The sequence below is a fragment of the Zea mays genome, chromosome 10, assembly GCF_902167145.1.
Source record: "Zea mays cultivar B73 chromosome 10, Zm-B73-REFERENCE-NAM-5.0, whole genome shotgun sequence".
Classification (NCBI taxonomy): domain Eukaryota; kingdom Viridiplantae; phylum Streptophyta; class Magnoliopsida; order Poales; family Poaceae; genus Zea; species Zea mays.
In genome coordinates, this window is record NC_050105.1 from 25,110,851 (window position 1) to 25,133,910 (window position 23,060).

The 23,060-nt window shown below is 43.4% G+C and overlaps 1 protein-coding gene across 1 annotated transcript; it reads right to left on the minus strand.

Annotated features, from left to right (window-relative positions):
* Positions 1 to 18,608: 18,608 nt before the first annotated feature.
* On the minus strand, positions 18,609 to 22,581 carry LOC100277567 (uncharacterized). Its single transcript, NM_001151090.2, has 3 exons — positions 22,224 to 22,581; positions 19,649 to 19,776; positions 18,609 to 19,420 (listed from the first exon to the last, which is right to left on the minus strand). Exons 1-3 carry the CDS (start codon positions 22,573 to 22,575, stop codon positions 19,136 to 19,138), a joined length of 765 nt encoding a protein of 254 aa, NP_001144562.2. The 5' UTR covers positions 22,576 to 22,581; the 3' UTR covers positions 18,609 to 19,135.
* Positions 22,582 to 23,060: the final 479 nt, after the last annotated feature.

Sequence of the window (23,060 nt, forward strand, 5' to 3'; positions counted from 1 at the left end):
GGACTGTCCGGTGCACCAGCGGAGCAACGGCTATCCAGCGCAACGGTCGACTGCAAAAAGAGCGCTTTTGTGAAGAACAGTGCGCGGCAGAGTCAGAGCGCAGAGTCAGAGGCGCACCGGACAGTGAACAAGACCTGTCCGGTGTGGCACCGGACTATTCGGTGCCACAAGAAGACAACAGCGCCAACGGTCAACTGCTCCCAAACCCTAACGGTTGGGTGACGTGGCGGCGCACCGGACAGTTCCGGTGGGGCACCGAACTATCCGGTGCGCCCGTCGACAGCAGCCTTCCCCAACGGCTTGTTGGTGGTTGAGGGCTATAAATACCCCCAACCACCACAACTCCAAGCATCCAAGTCTTCTGAAGTTTTCATTCAATACAAGAGCTAGTGCATTCACTCCTAGACACAAATCAAAAGATCAAAGCCTCTCCAAGTCCCAAATTCACCCCCCTCTAGGCGACTTTCAAGAAGGAAAAATGTCACCTAACAGAAGCGCTGGACGTCGTGCGCATGTGACTCAGGGCTTCTCATTCGCCTGTGCCCAAGCCGCTGATCTCCTGCCTTGAGAGCCTCGCTGGTCGGATCAGGGAGCTCGAAAGGGAATCCTTTTGGTGGGGGATCTACCAGGTCTTTGTCGTCACGTCATCCCATTTCAAGGGGGTCAAGTTGGAGGCCCTGAGTTAAGGTTACTGCAGTGCTTGGAGTGATGCAGAGCTTGCCAAAATGGTGAAAGTTGCGGAACCCTTTGCCCAGAAGCTACGAGTCGCTCAACTTGGCAGCACTCCTCCATAGGGGAACTAAGGGAGACCTAAGTTTTTGTAACAGTTAAAGGGTAGAAACCCCCTTTTAGTTCTTTAGTTTTATGAACGTCCATTTTAGTAGGTGCAAGATCGAGCCTAGGCTAGCGTTCGCCCCTTTTTTATATGTTCGATATTGGGAACAACTTCGAAATTGCTCTTTATTGATAAATGTCGAGGAATTACAAGCGGGATGTGAGTCATTCCTGCTGGGAACTATGGGGGTTCATGGTGGAGATATCATGCTTGGTGATTCCTCAGGTTCCTGCCTCGTGTAGCACCCCAGTTTGCTAGTGCTACCTACGACGTCTGTCCTTCTAGGGGGACAAGGGCTGTGAGGGTTTGGCATCCTTCAATTTCCTCGTTGTTGGGAGGTCCGCCCTCACTAATCGTTGGGGAGTCGCGGTCCGAGCCCAAGTCTGAGCAAAGGGCATAAAACATGAGGTCTCCACCACCCTCAACCATCCTGATGAACTCCAAGTCGGTGGTCGGGAGGTGGCCCTAGGCCACGATCACCCTCGAAGTGTGGTGTAGGCAAGGTGGAAACATGAGAGGGCTACCGCTAGAGCAAACGTGGCGAGGAAACGTTTTTTGTCATACCACATGGAAAGTTCTGCATGGGATGAGAAGAAGACCCACGGATCATCACATGTGTCGCCTTATCTCGTCGGCCTCAGATGGCAAGGATGATCCCTGCTCCGCACCTTGCCCTGAGGGGTGAGGCTGAGGCCGCTAAGTGCTTCGGCAACTACGTTTAGGTTTTTGGGCGGAGATGGTCGAGTAGGCAGCGCCTATACCATCTCATCATTGTTGCTGATGACGAAGTTGAGACTCCCGAAGCAGGCGATCGCTCCGGGATTGATAATGACACGGGGGCTGTCGTGGGCCCTAGCTATAGTGTTGAGACTCCTAGGAGGAAGTGTAAAGCCCAAAAACTTGGTAGAAAAAAAATATATATCATGAAATAATAAAAAAGAGATAATATATATATATACACATATATCTAATCCTGAGATCTAAATAAGAGTATTTTCTCGTAAAAGTAATTATATACTAAAAGATATTTATTCATAAAATAGAATAAGTAATAAATAATGAAGCTTTGGAATGAACCTCTAATGGACTAAACATTCGAAATACTTTCGTAAAATGAATATTTTGTGTTGCATATTGAAAACATTGCCTAAATAAATAAGGTAATAAACAAATGAATAAACTTAATACATGAACCTTGCATTTATGTTGAAATATATTTTTGGTGTGCAAATTAGAACTTTGTTTGAATTTAAAATCTAATTGGAATTTGAAAATAGGAAATAAAAAAAGGAAAACACTTTCCTGCATTTGGGCCTAATGCCACATCCTCGGCCCATCTTCCTTGTTTCTCTCACACACCAGCCAGCCCACCTCGACCCTCGGTGCTCCAGCCAATGACATCGGGTCCCACTCCTCAGTCTCCGTTGTGGCTCCACACGGTCTCCCGGATACCCGACCTATGACTCCACGTGACTGTGCGCCTATTATCGCTGACCAGTGGCCCCACCCTCATTGGTGGCTGACTTGTGGGCCTTGTCGCCAGGAGCCATCTTCCCCCTGATGGCTACAACTGAACCGCGGAACGGAGATCTCGCCGTGGCCATCGCTATCGGTGATTTGCTAGCGTAGCAGTCGCTCCTGTAATGGCGGATTCGGTTACCCCTTGCCCTCCGTAAAATTTGCGCCTGCTCTTCTATAAATAGCAAGAGCCTCGGCCATGAGCGCCAGCACCAGGTGATTCGCGCCAGGGTGGTGTGGGGCGCGCTGCCATTGGGAAAATCGCACCGAGCTTCATCGAAGAGAGAGAAAGAGAGAGGGGTCGCGTTGTGTGCTAGCCGTGGAGTATTGACGCGGGCCGTGCGTGGCGCCTGTTGCTGTGGAAACGGCACGTATGGCCAACCATGGCGCCGTGGCGAGCCGGATCGGCTGCTGCCGGTCTTCACAAGGAGGAAGAATCGCTTGGCTTCGCCGTATCCACCATGCACCAGACCCCCGCGTGCGTCGGCGTGCAGGCCGGAGCTTCGCCCTGCCAAATCGCGCTGATGACCATCCCCTCCGGCGAGCTTGTAAAGGTCAGTGAGCCTATACTTGAATACAACGTACTGCTCCATCTCGGTGTAGCAGACGGCTATGGCCTGGATGGTTATAGCGTACGACGGCTGGAGGTAGGAGAGAGCACGTCCTCCATCGATCTGTAGGCATGCGGCTAGGATGGGATCACAGTATAACCCTTCGCGCATGTAACCCTGACCAACGGATCTGGATCGAACGGGTCCGGTGGGATCGTGGGGATTTTAAAATATGGGTCGTTGAGATGTCATCGGATGGCTGTGGGTGGATACTGGTTCATAAGCGTGCGATGTTATCTGGTCCATCCAAGTGTGATCGCACGGTGGAGATATGAGCATACCCCTTCGCCGCGCCCCTTTTCTTAAAGAGCCCCTGCCTTTTTATTTATTCAACCCACCGTCCACCGTGGGTTAGCCTGAGTCTTAGGATAATTATGATTTAGGACCCTGTGTTTTTCTGTTATTGGTTCCCAGTCCAGAAGCTTAGGAAATTCAGGAAAATGATTTAGGAAATGTTTTTTTGTGTGTATAAAAATATATCCAGAACTTATTTAATTCATAGAAATTCCATTTTAGCTCCTTTTTAATCCGTTTCAGTTGCAATAATTTTGTTTTAATATTGTCCATCACCTAATGCCTCGTTTTAGCCATGAAACTTGAATTAAAAATGTTCATTTGAGTTACTCCATTCTAGGTGCATAATAACTTCAGAAATTCATAACTTGGTAACCGTAAATCCGAATTTAGCGGTTCTCGATCCCACGATCTCATTACAACGTGTAGAATATTATTACACAGTTTACTCTTATGTTTGGTGTGATGTTAATTTTATCTATACCATGTTTGTATTGATACGATTAGCAGTGAGGTCACGAGAATCTGAAGATCATCCTGGTACCTGAAATCTCAAGTCCCAGGCAAGTTGTGCCCTTGATCACTTCTTTTTACCCAGCCATGTTCTGATTAATCATAATGATCTGCATAGGTTAATTTTGATGGGACCCAATAGGTTACCCTAGTTTGATTATCTTTATACCTTGTTACCACTGAACTTTTTGGGTAGTACTTGCTAGTGCTTTATGTGGTTTTGGGTATGAAGATACATTACTCATGATTATACTTTTGTTATCCGTTGTTATTTATCGTTCATGATAAGATCATTATGTTAATTGGAACATGGAGCGACCACCCAGGAAACAGTGCTACCACAAGGGTATAATGGGACGCCCTTGGCTGATTAATTAGGAAAGCTAGTGGAGGACTACCTTACCCGAAAGGGGCAAGGGCAGTAGGGGAGTGGTCAGTGTAGGGAGGCCCTCGGGAGGATTTTGCTGCGATGGCGGTCCTGCAAGAGATTCCTGCATTGGAGCTTCCTATAAACTGTAGCGGGTTTTCTGAAGCTAGTGGAACTTTGTAAAGGCCTCGTAGTGTTATCCTGCCTCGCCTCCTCGGTAGAGGTGTATGGGAAGTCGCGATCCCTTGGCAGATGGGTAACATGACTTGTGGGTAAAGATGCGCAACCTCTGCAGAGTGTAAAACTGGTATACTAGCCGTGCTCACGGTCATGAGCAGCTCGGACCCTCACATGATTAAATTATGGAACTTAAACTCAATTTGTCATATGCATTGCATCGCAGGTGATGTTGTTACTTCTGTTCTACTATTTAAGTGGGTTGGTATTTACTTATACTTAGTAACTGCTAATAAAATTTTGACCAACTTTAAAAGCAATGCTCAGCTCTAACCATCCTCTTTGGTAAGCCTTACACTTCACGTGAGCTCCTACCTTTGGCGAGTTCATGCACATTATTCCCCACAACTTGTTGAGCGATGAACGTATGTGAGCTCACTCTTGCTGTCTCACACCCCCCACAGGTCAAGAGCAGGTACCGCAGGATGAGGCGCATGGAGGATGCTGTGATGTGTTCGTGAGAGATCTAGGTCGTCGTCTCCCAGTCAACTTTGGGTTGCTGGACCGTTGTCTCCTTATAATGTAATTATTTATTTATTTTGTATAGAACTCCTATTATTTAGTAAAGAGGTGACATTCGATCCTGTGCCACGATTCATCATATGTGTGAGACTTGGTCCAGCACACCTGGTGATTATGTTCGCGCCCGGGTCTTGGTGCCCCGAAACCCGGGTGTGACAGAAGTGGTATCAGAGGAATGTTGACTGTAGGACGAAACCTAGATAAAACTGGACAACCCTACTTACCTTTGCTACTCTGATTCTTTCTGAAACTTTTCTTAATCTTTTCTCATCTATTTCCGCTTACTCTGATTATTCTTACCTTTTCCTTCTAAAGACAAATGTGGATTTCACACTCTTGAAATCTCGTGCCTAAAGTGACCTTTAGGAATAGGAGACCTACTCTTAGAACAAAAATAAAACTATTTTTTAAGATATCTATACGCTTGAGTGCTTGTTCTTATGATTGTATGGTTTGGATCTTTGATTGAGTGTGATGGGTTGTGGAGTGATGTCCATAATTACATCTGCATATACATATAAACATAAATAGAATTCATAAGATAACTAAACAACTTAGATTATCTATTTCATATAGATCTCTCTTATCTTAAAAGATTCTCTCTTATTTTAATAGATCCATCTTATCTTACAATATTCTTTCTTATCTTAATAGATCCATCTTATTCCAAAAAAAGATTCTATCATATCCTAATAGATCTTACTAACCTCAAAAGATTCCATCTTATCTTTATGGATCCATCTTATCCTAATAAGCATACTTATCCACCCTAGTTTAACAACCATGATCTAATGCAAATTAAATAGATCTTAACTAGTCTAATCTAGTCATATCCAACCTAATCTAGATTTTATCTAATCTAGTATGATCTAATTTAGAGTAAGTTACTTAATGCTGGTACAAAAGATAAGGCCATACCCTTCATGCACTTGAAACTAAACTAGTGCCTTAGACCAACTCAGCCACATGCATGAGATCTAACCCAACCAATAGAGTCATGATGGATTGTATAATCTATTTATCCCCACCTAACATCAAGCAAACTTTTGACTTACATCATGTAGTCTATCTCATCCATATCTATCCTAACCATATTCCCCAACCCCGATGATATGCACTCACCGCGAATCAATGAGACCAAGACCGGAGGAGAAAAGATCAACCTCGTCAAGGGAGGAGAGAAGTCAAACTCGACATTCAGATGCATTACCAGCCAGCATGGAGTTTTTCTCACCGTAAACTTTCTTACCCCATGCTATTCTTGCCCTAACCTAACCATCTCTTATATCCTACCTAATAAGTAGCTGGATACCTATGCTCTCCTAATCACCCACTATTGACAAAAATATATATGAGACCCTGAATTTTTGAACCGATTATAGACTAAGAATTGAATTACAAACCAATCCTTCTGTATTCCCTTTTCTTACAAATCTCGAGGACGAGATTTCTGTTAAGGGGGGTAGGATTTGTAAAGCCCAAAAACTTGGTAGAAAAAAAATATATATCATGAAATAATAAAAAAGAGATAATATATATACACATATATCTAATCCTGAGATCTAAATAAGAGTATTTTCTCGTAAAAGTAATTATATACTAAAAGATATTTCTTCATAAAATAGAATAAGTAATAAATAATGAAGCTTTGGAATGAACCTCTAATGGACTAAACATTCAAAATACTTTCGTAAAATGAATATTTTGTGTTGCATATTGAAAACATTGCCTAAATAAATAAGGTAATAAACAAATGAATAAACTTAATACATGAACCTTGCATTTATGTTGAAATATATTTTTGGTGTGCAAATTAGAACTTTGTTTGAATTTAAAATCTAATTGGAATTTGAAAATAGGAAATAAAAAAAGGAAAACACTTTCCTGCGTTTGGGCCTAATGCCACATCCTGGGCCCATCTTCCTTGTTTCTCTCACACACCAGCCAGCCCACCTCGACCCTCGGTGCTCCAGCCAATGACATCGGGTCCCACTCCTCAGTCTCCGTTGTGGCTCCACACGGTCTCCCGGATACCCGACCTATGACTCCACGTGACTGTGCGCCTATTATCGCTGACCAGTGGCCCCACCCTCATTGGTGGCTGACTTGTGGGCCTTGTCGCCAGGAGCCATCTTCCCCCTGATGGCTACAACTGAACCGCGGAACGGAGATCTCGTCGTGGCCATCGCTATCGATGATTTGCTAGCGTAGCAGTCGCTCCTGTAATGGCGGATTCGGTTACCCCTTGCCCTCCGTAAAATTTGCGCCTGCTCTTCTATAAATAGCAAGAGCCTCGGCCATGAGCGCCAGCACCAGGTGATTCGCGCCAGGGTGATGTGGGGCGCGCTGCCATTGGGAAAATCGCACCGAGCTTCATCGAAGAGAGAGAAAGAGAGAGGGTCGCGTTGTGTGCTAGCCGTGGAGTATTGACGCGGGCCGTGCGTGGCGCCTGTTGCTGTGGAAACGGCACGTATGGCCAACCATGGCGCCGTGGCGAGCCGGATCGGCTGCTGCCGGTCTTCACAAGGAGGAAGAATCGCTTGGCTTCGCCGTATCCACCATGCACCAGACCCCCGCGTGCGTCGGCGTGCAGGCCGGAGCTTCGCCCTGCCAAATCGCGCTGATGACCATCCCCTCCGGCGAGCTTGTAAAGGTCAGTGAGCCTATACTTGAATACAACGTACTGCTCCGTCTCGGTGTAGCAGGCGGCTATGGCCTGGATGGTTATAGCGTACGACGGCTGGAGGTAGGAGAGAGCACGTCCTCCATCGATCTGTAGGCATGCGGCTAGGATGGGATCACAGTATAACCCTTCGCGCATGTAACCCTGACCAACGGATCTGGATCGAACGGGTCCGGTGGGATCGTGGGGATTTTAAAATATGGGTCGTTGAGATGTCATCGGATGGCTGTGGGTGGATACTGGTTCATAAGCGTGCGATGTTATCTGGTCCATCCAAGTGTGATCGCACGGTGGAGATATGAGCATACCCCTTCGCCGCGCCCCTTTTCTTAAAGAGCCCCTGCCTTTTTATTTATTCAACCCACCGTCCACCGTGGGTTAGCCTGAGTCTTAGGATAATTGTGATTTAGGACCCTGTGTTTTTCTGTTATTGGTTCCCAGTCCAGAAGCTTAGGAAATTCAGGAAAATGATTTAGGAAATGTTTTTTTGTGTGTATAAAAATATATCCAGAACTTATTTAATTCATAGAAATTCCATTTTAACTCCTTTTTAATCTGTTTCAGTTGCAATAATTTTGTTTTAATATTGTCCATCACCTAATGCCTCGTTTTACCCATGAAACTTGAATTAAAAATGTTCATTTGAGTTACTCCATTCTAGGTGCATAATAACTTCAGAAATTCATAACTTGGTAACCGTAAATCCGAATTTAGCGGTTCTCGATCCCACGATCTCATTACAACGTGTAGAATATTATTACACAGTTTACTCTTATGTTTGGTGTGATGTTAATTTTATCTATACCATGTTTGTATTGATATGATTAGCAGTGAGGTCACGAGAATCTGAAGATCATCCTGGTACCTGGAATCTCAAGTCCCAGGAAAGTTGTGCCCTTGATCACTTCTTTTTACCCAGCCATGTTCTGATTAATCATAATGATCTGCATAGGTTAATTTTGATGGGACCCAATAGGTTACCCTAGTTTGATTATCTTTATACCTTGTTACCACTGAACTTTTTGGGTAGTACTTGCTAGTGCTTTATGTGGTTTTGGGTATGAAGATACATTACTCATGATTATACTTTTGTTATCCGTTGTTATTTATCGTTCATGATAAGATCATTATATTAATTGGAACATGGAGCGACCACCCAGGAAAACAGTATGGGACGCCCTTGGCTGATTAATTAGGAAAGCTAGTGGAGGACTACCTTACCCGAAAGGGGCAAGGGCAGTAGGGGAGTGGTCAGTGTAGGGAGGCCCTCGGGAGGATTTTGCTGCGATGGCGGTCCTGCAAGGGATTCCTGCATTGGGGCTTCCTATAAACTGTAGCGGGTTTTCTGAAGCTAGTGGAACTTTGTAAAGGCCTCGTAGTGTTACCCTGCCTCGCCTCCTCGGTAGAGGTGTATGGGAAGTCGCGATCCCTTGGCAGATGGGTAACATGACTTGTGGGTAAAGATGCGCAACCTCTGCAGAGTGTAAAACTGGTATACTAGCCGTGCTCACGGTCATGAGCAGCTCGGACCCTCACATGATTAAATTATGGAACTTAAACTCAATTTGTCATATGCATTGCATCGCAGGTGATGTTGTTACTTCTGTTCTACTATTTAAGTGGGTTGGTATTTACTTATACTTAGTATCTGCTAATAAAATTTTGACCAACTTTAAAAGCAATGCTCAGCTCTAACCATTCTCTTTGGTAAGCCTTACACTTCACGTGAGCTCCTACCTTTGGCGAGTTCATGCACATTATTCCCCACAACTTGTTGAGCGATGAACGTATGTGAGCTCACTCTTGCTGTCTCACACCCCCCTACAGGTCAAGAGCAGGTACCACAGGATGAGGCGCATGGAGGATGCTGTGATGTGTTCGTGAGAGATCTAGGTCGTCGTCTCCCAGTCAACTTTGGGTTGCTGGACCGTTGTCTCCTTATAATGTAATTATTTATTTATTTTGTATAGAACTCCTGTTATTTAGTAAAGAGGTGACATTCGATCCTGTGCCACGATTCATCAAATGTGTGAGACTTGGTCCCAGCACACCTGGTGATTATGTTCGCGCCCGGGTCTTGGTGCCCCGAAACCCGGGTGTGACAGGAAGGGGTCGGGCTTCCAAGGCCCTGCCCATTTCCTCTTCGTTGTTAAGGACAAAGTTAAGGTTCTCGAAGTGGATCGTCGCTTCGGAGATCCGATTGGCATTGCAACTGATCATCCAGAGCCTAGAAAGTCCGTCGAGAACGTGCAAGGCCCCTACCTGGTGCGCCAACTATTGGTGTTTCAAACCGCCGCTCCGACAAGTAAATTTCTATGTGCGCATTCTGAGCTTCGGACGGTGTTCTCGGTGGGTGCAAGGTTTATAGTGATTCGAGCAGAATGTCCCTACATCTAGCCTTCGGTGGCTCGCACTACCGATACCTTTGTTGCTCGATGCTCATAGTAGGGATTATAAGTGGGTTACAAGTAGATGAGAGAGGGAGGGAGGGCTCCTAGGTCTCTTATGTGTGGATGGGCCTAAAGACTTCGGGACTAGAGTCCTACACTAAGCCTTGGCTTCGGCCTCTAGGTCTTCAAGTCTCATTGGGCGGGTGCGGTTGCCTTTAGTCAAGTGTCTTCTATTCTGTGTGCCTCTCCCATTCATCGTGACCACCCTCCTCCTTTTATGGGCCAAGGTAGGGGTCGGCCTTCGGTGGCTCCCTTGAGGAGCCACAATATCGTGGTAAAACCGTGTGTTTTACCTAGGCAGGGCCATGTTGTCCGTATGCGTCTTGTCGCCTGGTCGTCCCTATTCATGCTCATTATGATGGACGACATGGGCGGTGTGGGGCCTAGGTGTCATCATTACTACCTCTACGCCACATCGAACCTTGGCCTCTGTAGCCTAGGTCTCGGCGTGGCTCGTCGCGCTGCGAGTTCTACGGACAGCCTATGCACTCAAGCCTGGGCTCGATAGGTCATGAGTGCGCCACAACTCGAGGGGCTCATAGGTCATAAGTGCACTGCAGGCCGAGGGGTTGCACAGGTCATGACTGGGCGGCGGACTGGCCCTCTACTATGGCTCGATGCTAGGCATAGTTAATGCAGCCGACCACTTATGGCAGACCAATCTCGGGCCAGGTGAGGAATCCACTCGAGTGGGTTCCCTTCGTCTTGCCTGGCTCCCCTCTGTAGCTCTGCCACGCCCGCCCCTTGGCTCGGTGCCTCGGGGTTTATCTAGGGACGGGTGCTTCCGAGGTAGATGATTCCCCTACTCCCTTGCTAACCAGTGGTCCACAGTAGTTTGGGGTCCTTACCCGAGCGCTCTCTCTGACCGGTGGCCCTCAGGAGCCTGGGGATCTTTTCCTCGATAATTTTATTTAGAAGGGAAGAAGAAGATTTGTAAGGAGTTGAACATTTTTATTTATAATGCTTTGTGACATGAAAATATGTATCTTCAGCTTTAGCTCGATATAAGTTGTTTATTTTTTGCCGCTTTGTTCTGCTTGACGAACAACAATTCTAATTTCACCCACAACAAAGCAATAAACGAAGGATAACAGGAATATGTTTGTTACATTCACATTGTCTCGAAAAGTTGCTATTCACACATTTTATACATCAACATTACAGAAAGCCAATTAGAGACTTAAACTCTCTAGTTTGCTTCAAGCTTCGGCATGTTCGGCGCCATCATCATTCTAAAAGAGAGTGTATTTGTGTGTGTGTGTGTTTATGTATATTAGCATACAAGTCAAAAAAAGGGAGTAACAAACGTAAGAAGTAACACAGAAGACTTGAAACTAACCTCCCCAATATGTTTCCTAGCTTCAGCCCTAGCAATTTCTTTGCCACCTTTCGACCAGATCAATGTAATAAATTGTCTAGCCACATTCATGGCGTCTCTGGTCGGCGTGGTTATGTCATCCACTGCTATACCAAAGTTCACCTTCCCAACGACTTTAATGTCTGCACACCCAACCTTCTCTAGGATTGAAGTTGTGCCTTAGGAAGCAACCATTGCGCAATAGTTGCCTTGGGTACTCATGACCTCCTCGAAGGCATCCACCTTTTCTACAATCCATTTCAGAGCCCCAATGATGTCGCTAGCAGCATAGTCAGTTTCTCCCGAAGCTGCACCAACATAGTAGAACAATTGTTTCAAACGCTGGCGACATCGGGTGGCTATCCTAAAGGAATTCTCTTGAAGGTCCTTTAATGATTTGGCTAAGTTTGAATTTTCTTCTTCCTTCTGATTGAAATTTTTCTATAGGTCTCCAATCTTAAGGCAAAGCTAGGAAACTTCGTTTTCATGTTTTTCCTTTTCTTTCTTCAATTCATCCTTTAGCCGTTGAATTTCATCGCTTTGTTTCTCAATTTTTTTGCATACATTGATTGTTTTCTGTCTTTGCAGTAAAAATTTTGAGCTTAGTCTAAAGACCCACTTAGTGATTTGATCTTGATATTTTTGACATCATTTATTTCCCGAAGCTTTTCAACTTCAGTTTGTAGCTCTAGGATGGCGACTTTATTTTTCTCATCTTCTGAGTCTTGTTGAATTTTCAAAGCCTTGCATAATAATAAACCCCGCAAATGAAAACCATAAGTGTTTTATACTTTGAAAATGTTAAAAGAAGGAACTTTTTTCACTTTAATATTTGTGTAGGCCAAACTTCCAGCAATGTGTTGTTTCTTCATGCCACTTAGCTCACGTTCCATCTTCGGAAAGCCAATGCTTTTTGTCAAGTTCTTTATTATTGTAGCTTCTGCCCGATCAGGAACACAAGTTAGCACGTCACGGTCACTTCCACCAAAGATGATAGCCCTAGGTCGGTACCCAAGCCTTTAGGCATAGTCCTTTAACTCAGTGACCTCTTTGGCGCTCAATTCTCCGCCACTAATATGTCTAAAGTCAAACTCAATTTCTTCTTCTTCGTGAAGAGGTCTAGCTTTGGTTTCTTGTGGCCTTGGGCCTCGATTTCATTTATTTTAGGCCCTTGGGTCTTGGCTAGCGGCAACATTTCATCAGCAACCCCTTTAGGCTCTAAAGCCGCAATAATTTTTTTCTATCGAACTAGCAACTATTGCTTCGACGTTTGGTTCCAAGTTTGGATTTTTATTGTCTTCCTCTGACGGGGTTTCGAATACTACTCTCATGATCGACCTCTTCTGAGATCCCCTTTTCAATAATTTTTTAAACGAGCCATGAGGTAATGGTGTAGCCGAAGCCTTAATTAGGATATCTTCATCTTTCTTGCCCTTCATGGTTAGTACTCCCTCCATTTCGTTTTAGTTGTCGCTGGATAGTGCAAAATTGAACTATCCAGCGACAACTAAAAAGAAACGGAGGGAGTAGTAAACTGGTCAGGTCCGCCCCAGTGGACTTAAAACATTAAAGGGTAAAGATTGGGTCATTACCGCTAAAATTTGTGTTGCCCCAAGTGATGAGGCTAATGAATTTTAGATGTCTCTCTTGGCTATTTTCGAAGGTCTTTCTTCAGTTTTACTAGTAGATGTATCTATTGTCTTCCTTTTTGAAGGCTGTGTTTTTTACTCTGAGTGTGAAGACCACTCAGCATCGTCTCCTGTCACCTTTGGCTTTTGGCCACCTTCGGTTTTTTGGCCATCTTTTGCTTTTGGTTTTCACTGATCTGATTACTTCTCTCTTCATGATGCTAACGATTCTTTTCCTCTTTACCCTTGCATCAGTTTCTTCTGCTATCTTTGGATCATCTGGGTACTCAAACCCCAGCGCATCCATAACTCTGTTTAACCTTTGTTTTGCCTGACCACCAAAGCAGTTGTCATTAACTGGTCTTTTTTCACCATGTAATTGCCAAGGATCTCATTGCATATTAACTCAATAGATACCAACCAATCGGCGCATGGGCGTTTGATCACGGGGTGTTTTTTAAAACGATATGTCAAAATCTTCAGCACATTGTACTTAACCCCTTCGTCCTCTTTTTTAAGGCTTCAGCATTCCCAGCAGACAATGTGGGGAATATTTGATTTTCAGGGAATTCCTGCACCAGGTCACCGGTGCCAATGTGCTCTAAAGCCATGTTGCAAATATGCCTCTTATAGCTTAAGCTAACCTTTAGAGGACTCCTAATAATACCTTTAAATTCTTCTCTTTCTTTGGAATCAACTTTCACATAAAACCACTTTTGGTCCAGTAGGCCAACCATTTTGTTCGATGTGCCAGTAAATGAGACTTCATGTCTTTTTGATAGGAAAAATTGTAGTATCTCGGGTTATTGTGAAAATCGTCTAAAGGCCTAACCTTCGTCTGATAGTGCAGTTCATGAGCTCTATAGAAGGCTTTAGCGCTGGTGCTAACACCCTGGTTGTGCACTACCCATATAAAGACGATGAGTTTGACTATCGCATTTGGAGTTAGCTGTTGCATGAAAATCTTGTATTTTATTAATACTTAGACAATCATCTTGAACATCGGTAGTCGAAGTCTAGTTTTAAAAAAGCTCCTGAAAACTATTATCTCATCATTCTTCGGTTGTGGGGTGGTCTCGTTGTTAGCAAAGCGAACCCCCATCCTTCTCACTAATATAACCAAGCCTCTTCGTAACATCAAAATCACTAGGTTTAACAGTAGAATCCCCGATATCAATGTAGCTCGTCTTCATCAGCCGAAAGTCGTTGTCCTCTTCTTCAGCTTCCGAGGCACTTTCCTACACAACGTTTTCTTCTTTCCGCAGCTCTTGTCTCAGCTCTCTCTCATAGCCTAAGAAATTGGCATCATGGCTCCCATCTCCACTGTGTTTGAAACATCTTTGTCTCTTTGGGCTACTTTGGATCAGATCGGAGTCATCAACTTAGCGATTGAGCGGATCCTCGCCATGGGATTAAAAGTTGAAGTTTGCAAAAAGAGCAGAAGTAGCAGAAAAAGCTTCGAAGGAGGAGAATCAGGTGGCAGCAGGTCGGTACGAGCAGTAAATGTCGTGGTGACTACCTGGGATCGATCAGCTTATATAGACTAGCAGACGTGGGAGCCGAGGAATTGCACCGCTCTCGCTCGCTGCCCAGCGGACCGTCTAAAAAATATTCTTGTTTAGTTTTCAATAACATGCTCAAGTGAAGGTGTTTTCAGACCTTCGACATCAGGCCTATGTTATTTTCGTGGTCTGAGCTCATTATGGAAAGCGAACCAATTCCGCGAGGGGCTAGAGTTAGGAGCCCTCCTTAGCCGAAGGTCCTTGTAGCATTAGCTTCATTGTTGTTTCCATGTCTATTTTAGGTATGACAGAGTAAGTGCCGAAGGATACCTTTGTTTGAAGATGGTGTATAGGCATCGCATTTGCAAAGACGAAGCCATAGGCTTTGACTCGGTAGCATGAATGTGTGACAAAGGAACCAACGAAGACAGGGTGAAATCTTCGAGACTTGATCAACAAGACTACGAAGGGAAAGACAACAATACCCATGTTTCATAGTCTATATGTATTGGTCTGAGGACATGATTGTAATTTTTATGAAGTTGTACCTCATGACGATAAATACAGGAACAATTCCATACATAGGGGATACTTTTTTGACAAAGACGAACTAAAACATTTTGCATGTGAAGTTGTTTTATCCTTTTGTCTTCACATCGCTTTCTGTAAAGTCGAAGGTAAAGAAATAAAGAAGAGTCATATTCATACATTTTAGATGAGCTATTCACATAAATTTTATGTTTCAGCCCTTTTTATTTATTCATTATTTATTTCACTAGTCTCATCCCCTTTAATTGATCTATTTAAGAAGAATTGAAGGTGAAGGGAAAGGTTAATTCACTTGTGTTGCCTTGTTTATTTATCTTTAAGGAATAAAAACAAGTGACCAATAGGTGGGTTTTGCAAAGTTTACACTGGTTGATTATATAGTGGTATAGATTAAGAGCAGAGAAAATTTAACATATTTTTGCAACCACAAAATAATAATTATGCTTTATAATTTAGATAAATTAATGAAGTAATTTACAAGGATAATGGAACTCACTCGATACCAAATATTTACAAACAAATTCTATATTTTTCTATTTTTCTAAGAATTGAAGTTGAAGGGGAAGGTTAATTCACTTGTGTTGCCATGTTTTTTTGTACCTTTCACGAATAAAAAACAAGTGACCAACAAGTGAGTTTTGCAAAGTTTACACTGGTTGATTATATAGTGGTATAGATTAAGAGCGAAGAAAATTTAACATATTTTTGCAACCACAAAATAATAATTATGCTTTATAATTTAGATAGATTAATGAAGTAATTTACAAGGATAATGGAACTCATTGGATACCAAATATTTACAAACAAATTCTATATTTTTCTATTTTTCTAAGAATTAAAGGTGAAGGGGAAGGTTAATTCACTTGTGTTGCCTTGTTTTTTGTACCTTTCACGAATAAAAAACAAGTGACCAACAGGTTAGCTTTGCAAAGTTTAAACTGGTTGATTATATAGTGGTATAGATTAAGAGCGGAGAAAATTTAACATATTTTTGCAATCACTAAAATAATAATTATGCTTTATAATTTAGATAGATTAATGAAGTAATTTACAAGGATAATGGAACTCATTTGATACCAAATATTTACAAACAAATTCTATATTTTTCTATTTTTCAAAGAATTAAATGTGAAGGGGAAGATTTATTCACTTGTATTGTGTTGTTTTTTTACCTTTCAGGAATAAAAAACAAGTTACCAACAGACGAGTTTTGCAAAGTTTAAACTGGTTGATTATATAGTGCTATAGATTAAGAGCTAAGAAAATTTAACATATTTTTGCACCACTAAAATAATAATTATGCTTTATAATTTAGATAGTTTAATGAAGTAATTTACAAGGATAATGGAACTCACTGGATACCAAATATTTACAAACAAATTCTATATTTTTTTCTACTTTTCTGTCAGCAAACATGGCTTGATAAGTATGAACATAAATACTCATATGATGGCAAATACCTATTGAAGTGAGCACTTCTTTACACACAATATTCTTGGTAAGTGTATCACTGATGTCCAGTTCACTGCGTAGTGATTCAAATTCCTTTTCTAGGGTATCCATCTTCTGTAGTCGTTGTTGAATATCTGAAACTTCATTCTGTCCATTGGGCAGTGAGGGAGCGATGTTACTGTTATTTTCAGTATTGAGTTCCAGCAAATGAGAGGCAACATGAATAAACTGAGTCATTCAGAACTAAAAGGGCAGGGTGCTAACTCATAACCTGTACTCAGCACAATATATTGCGCAAGTCACCTGATTGATTTGTTTCTATTAGACAAATGTTTAGCTTTTTGTGAAATAAAGATAGGCATTTCAATATCGAGTAGCAGAAAATAAAGCCAACACAAATAAACTGCACCAGTCAAGTGTTTTTTTATAAGACTATCCACACACATACTACTCCAAATTTATACCAATGATTTTAAATCGGGCGACTTACTAGTCGATACACCTGGCCGACCAGGCGACTAATCGCGATTAGGACGACGACTAGGTCGACTAATCGGGTCCTAGTTGACCTGGTCGTCCCTAAAGCGCTCCTGCATATTTGCAGGACCTATGTATATAATATTGATATATATAGCAATATAGCATATAGGAGACAATACCAAACATAAGTACATAACAAATATGAATACTGGAACTGGACAATTTAGATTTCAGAACATGAACATTAGTCAAACTCAATTATATATAGCAATATAGCATATAGGAAGCAATACCAGTTACCAAACAAAGCAAATATGAATACTGGACAGAATTCAGATTGCAGATTTCAGAACATGAACAATTGAACATCAGTTACTACTCGGTAGTCACTAACTCACTAATTCATATGATGCAGAGTTGCAGACTTACTAGTTACTACATAAATGCAAGTACAGACTTAGGGTGTGTTTGGTTTGACTTTTGGCTTTGGCTTTTGCCCCCCTAAAAGTCAAAAGTCAACCAAAGGGCTAGATCCAGGAAGCAGTTTTTTTCTAAAAGCCGACTTTCTCGTAGTGCAAATCTGAAAGCACCCCTGGATCTGCTTTTAGTGGCTTTTCGGATGTAACTGTGAAAACATATATCGAAGATTTTTTACGACTTTTAGTGGTTTCCACCAAACGATTTTTAGCTTTTTAACAGCTTACAGTATACAACAGCTTTTTCCACAGCTCACAGCCCACAACAACTTTTTTCACAGTCACAGCCCAACCAAACAGACCCTTACTATTGACCTAAACTAGGAGTCCAGGGCAACTAATCGCCCCCACCCAAATTGGACGACTAATCGCGTTTAATCGACGACTAATCGGACGACCGGACGATTAGTCGAGCAGATCGGGTCGGCCTCCCTAGTCGTGCTAACAGAACCGACTAGCCCGACTAATCGCGACTAGTCGGACGACTTGAAATAACTGATTTATACTTAAAAAATATTTATCGTAGTAGTCAGCAAAATTATCTACTATATACCACAATACTCCACAATCATATTTATGCCTGCAGCCTTGCCTGCGTAGAGCAGATTCTGACCACGGAGAGGAGAGGTGAGAGATACGCTGTATATTTTTTTACTGCATGACTATGCGGTGGTAGGGTCTTCTTTACCGCTACTCAGTGCGGGTAGCCGAAGTATCATTCAATGCTGATTTGAATAACGGGGCGTTTGGATCCCTTCATTTTAGAGGAATTGAAATTCACTCACTAAAGTAACTTATTTAGTTTGGAATTTGACATTCCACCACTTTCCAAAGTTTAGATATAAGCCTATCTCAAATTCATAGGGTGGGGGATGGGAAATGATTTTATACAGTAGTAGAATTTGTTTCTACTCTGTAACTTATATGACACTCTTCATCTCACTCCTCTATAGTAAAAATATAACACATAAATATCTCTGACATCTTACTAATAATAGTATACAAATATATTTTGTATAAAACCGAATTAGCTTAATTGATATATGCCTAAATTATTATTATTAGATTGGAATTCAATTCCAATGATCCAAACGGGACGTAAGGGGATTCTCTCCCATAAATCCCCTCCATTTCCTGACTATCAAATCAGCCCTTAGAGATTTTTTTTCCATTTATATTGAAGGTGCTGGGCTCAGTACATCTCAACTGAAGATGGTTGTGAGAATCCCTGCCCATAAATGCAGCTGCAAACAAATACAACATCTAGAGGAGCGATCTACCTGAATGTCATCAAGGTAACGACCATTGTGTGGTTTCCACCAGAGCAAAGACATACATCTTCTGCTGAACCACTGTGCTGCAGTCATCATAGGCAACAGGTCACTAAATGAGCCAAAGTGAAATGAGGCAGCCAAGAAAACCAAAATGGACTCCTTATGGCGTGGTTTGGGGAGCTGGCCAGAAACAGATATTAGCGTCCACTGATCATAGCAGCAGGTGCTTATGGAACAGAGCCCTTCCATACTAACTTCATTATCCTGGATAGCAGGAGCAGGAGAAAACCTAAACAACACTATCAAAATCACATTCAAGCAGCAGTTATCTATGAGCTTGGGAACAAGACCAAAGGCTCAGAGGTAGCTACACGGCCACGTGGACCCTCAGTGCTCCTCTTTCTTCTCGACGCCCTCGTCCTGGGGCAGCGAAACAAACCGCACGATGTTTTGGACGGCAGAGGCTTCGACTCCGAACCTCGAGGCGATGTCATCCACGCTCATCGGGCCCTGGTGGTTAGTCGACTTCCCTTGGTACAGTCGGATGATCTCCTGGATGTGCTGGACGTTCAGAGCGCCTGACGGTAGCTGCCTTCCCCCACCTTGCCCAGGTTCGGCCTTTGACGTTCTGACCTTTGGGAGCGGCCTGTTGTACCGCTGGACAACGGAAGCCTGCCAACATTGAATTGAACCTGTGTTAGTTTCATTGTTGCAGTGGGCATTCTGTGTAAGTGGATAACCAAAGACAGTATTTCTTCTTCTTTTTCATACAAGCATGGTGTCGTTTCGTTCAATTGAAAAGTGTGTAGGCCACCAAGGCAATATGTTGTGCCATGGCTTCAATGATTCAGATCTATAATAATGTGGGAAGCATTCCTTGGTTGGAACAAGCACACTTACTTCACCCATTTCTGGTTTTCCTCCGGGCTTGGTAGTGATTCTCCCAACCATGTGCTTGAGCATCTCGTCGTAACTTGGATCACGTTCCTCAAGTACACCATGACCGTGTTCTGTTGGAGCCGTGATATCTGCATCATTAATACCTTTTAAAAATTACAGACTGGTGAATATAATATTTGGCCACAGCTTCTGACTTCTCAAACCAGTAAATATGCTAAAGTTTGCAGTTAAATAACATGGAAGCGTGCCACGCTATGTACACAGACACTCTAGATCTTGGATTCCTAGACAAGTCAATAATTTGCATTAAGAATATACTGGAAAATAATTTTTAGCGTATTGGCATATGAACATTGAGCTACTAAAAGAAGCATTATTCAAAGAGAGAACTCAAAAGGGATTAGTTAGGCCCTGTTTGTTTCCACTTATAATCTGGGATTCTTGGTGAAAATAATGAGAATCCTACCAAAAACGTCGATTATTCAGGTCCTTCCAACCACTGCTTCAGAAACTTCGAAATAGCAAAATCAATAGTAGAGAATCAAAAAACTATTCAGATCCTTCCGACCGCCGCTTAAAAACTTTGAATTAGCAAAATCGAGAATAAAGAATCGAAAAAATTCCCATGGTAAAGCGATATTAATATATTATAATCAAGTCTGTTACAAGCAGAAACAAACAAGGACAGGACAGACCAAGTGTTGGCGGCTCCCACATGAGTAGGTTCTAGGGAAGGAATAGCCAAGACAAGACTTACCCCTTACCCCTTCATTTTTGCAGAGAGGTTGCGTAGAGCCCAAGACCTTTGACTAAGTAGAAAGGCTCCTAACTACTGCACCCATACCCACCCAGATAGATGCTTTGGCGCTGTTTATTTTGGCCCTGAAAAAATCCAATTACCTTTTTCCCCAAAGCATCAACACCCAAAAACCAAATGCCATGCAGCATAAGAAGCAGACCAAACATCATCTCAAATCTCAAAGTTCATGTCCTTACTACTAGCTAGTTTGGCATCGGTGGACATGCCAATAAACATTGAAGGTGTTTAATGCCTGCAGGTCAGATAAGTGTGGTTCTTGCCTACTCTGAACTCCTTCGTGCTCTCTGGCATCGGTGGACATGTCCATGAACATTAAGGGGCTGTTTGGTTGCTGCCCTGGCCTGGGGGCTGCTGCTGGCCAGGCACCTTGATCTCACAACAGGCCTGCGAATGCTACCTGGGTCAGGCACGTTTCCCAGGTCAGCAAGCAATTGCCTGTTTGGATGACTCCTGACCAGAGCTGCCTAGGCCAGACAGTGCTCCGAGGTGGCCAGGATCATATACCTGGCCAAGCACTGCCTACCAGGGTACAAACCGGTGCTGCCTGCCAGGCAGCAATACAGACCCTAGGCTCAGCAAATCATGCACCTGGGACCAGCCGCCTATGCTTGGCAGGTTTCACAGGATAACAACCAAACAAGCCCTAAAGCTAGCGGATCAGATAAGTGAGCTCCTTTACTGCAGGTATTGATATTAAACCTTGTGATATAGGGTGTATGGGGCTCACACCTAGAAAATCAAAAAAGGAAGGACTTACGGGGCTTTAAGTACCAGAATTTAGAATCAGCAGATCCAAGTCGATCCAAGGTTTTAAAACGAATCAGAGTTCACAGAGAGGAGTGTCCTTTAGAGAAGAATGTATTATTTGTGGGAACAGCTCATATTTCCCAATAGGAACTTCATATGTAGGATTCCGATTCACAGCTACATCATTAAACAATTATTTCTTATAAGCTTTTAAAGCATTTCCGTTTAGTACCATTGTTCAATCGAACCCAATGTTGTAAAACTGATGTATATTATGATCCACAAGAGGTGCTGTGCCCCTTACAATGGTTTTACTAATTTAAAAACTGACTATTACTATCCTAGAAGTAAGCTAAAAGAGTGAGTGCTGAACAACAAAAGCCATCAATCAGAGAAATTTGCTGAAACATTTAGGTGATGAATTCACATCAGCATTGAATTCTGATGGATCGCAACCACCCAAACACACACACACACACACAAGAACACAGTGTCATGTATTGAGTCAAAAGATCACCAATACATATTGTCATACTTTTCCTTCTTCTAAAATGCTAGTGTGGTGGGAAGGCCCTATGCAAAAGTCCAATTTGGTGCCTGTAGCCAGTAGGCATCCGCTGTAGTAGATTCAATATTGTGGGTTAAATGAGGCATAATAGGCACAGTAAAGTGGTGATATCACATTTCTACAGAGCCGTTGTAAGCGCTGGCATACATTCCAGTGTTCCATAGCACAAGAAAACACAAAAGAGGCCCCAGAATCAAGAGGTAGCTTTTAAGTCCTAACCAATCCTGAGTTATCTATGACAGAATTTATCCACAATCACGTCACACCGTAAAGACTTACTAGGCTACAGAAATGCAAGCATCAGCGGACCCCGAGTAGGCAAAGCGAGCGGCCTCCAGTAGCAAGGGCAAGGCGCAATGTCACGCGATTTAGCAGCACATCAAAGAGAGCAAGCTAAATCCTAGAGTGGAGAAGCCAGGGGAAGCAACAGCAGGCCCTACCGTCACCAGATAGCCCGTCGAGCCGGTCCTGCGTCGCGCCGCCAGCGGGCGCCGGCGACGCCTGGGGCGGAGGCGGGGGAGGGTGGGGTTGCCTCGCGGGCGGCGAGGGCGCGGGAGGGGGCTTCACGCGCCCCGAGGCGCGGCGCAGAGCCTGGCCCATGTACCTCCGGTCCTCCGGCCACAAGCGGCGGCGAGCGGGAGGTGGCCGCTGGACTGCTGGGGACTGGGGATGGATCAGGGACAGGGACGACGCGGCGGGCGAGCGCGCGGGGCGGCCACGGCGTGTGCGAGCCTTGGTCGGCGGTTTTGGGCGCGACGTGTTGGGTTTTCGGCCCGTCCCCACGGAAGTCATTTACGTGCTCACCGAACTCGTACCGTGTTTTATTTAAAACTAACTCAGAACCAGTTTTTTTAAAATAACATTTTGCTGCACAACTGTGACTGGATTGAGCTGAATCGCCAGCGGTGCCAGATCAGGACAGCAAGCAAACACGCTAAATAATCTTTATTCTGTTACCTTGGCTTTAATTAGGTTAACGTCTACTACTTTGTTTTGTCTTTATAGATTACGATTAAAATAGTCTGAATAGTCGGCTTTAATACGAAATGAACATTCTTCTTAGCGTGGATAAATCCAGTACCAGTATACTACGCTCGTGTATTCCAGCAGAGGGTTTCACAAAAGAACGGTTGATGTTGGTGGCCGGTAAGATCGACTGCAGCGTCTGCCACTCCCCTGTATGGCGTCTACAGTAGCCCGCCAAATGCCACAGCGCACATACCTATTCTCACCTCTATACCGTGGCGGCAGTTTTTCTATGTTGTCGTAGTGTCCTT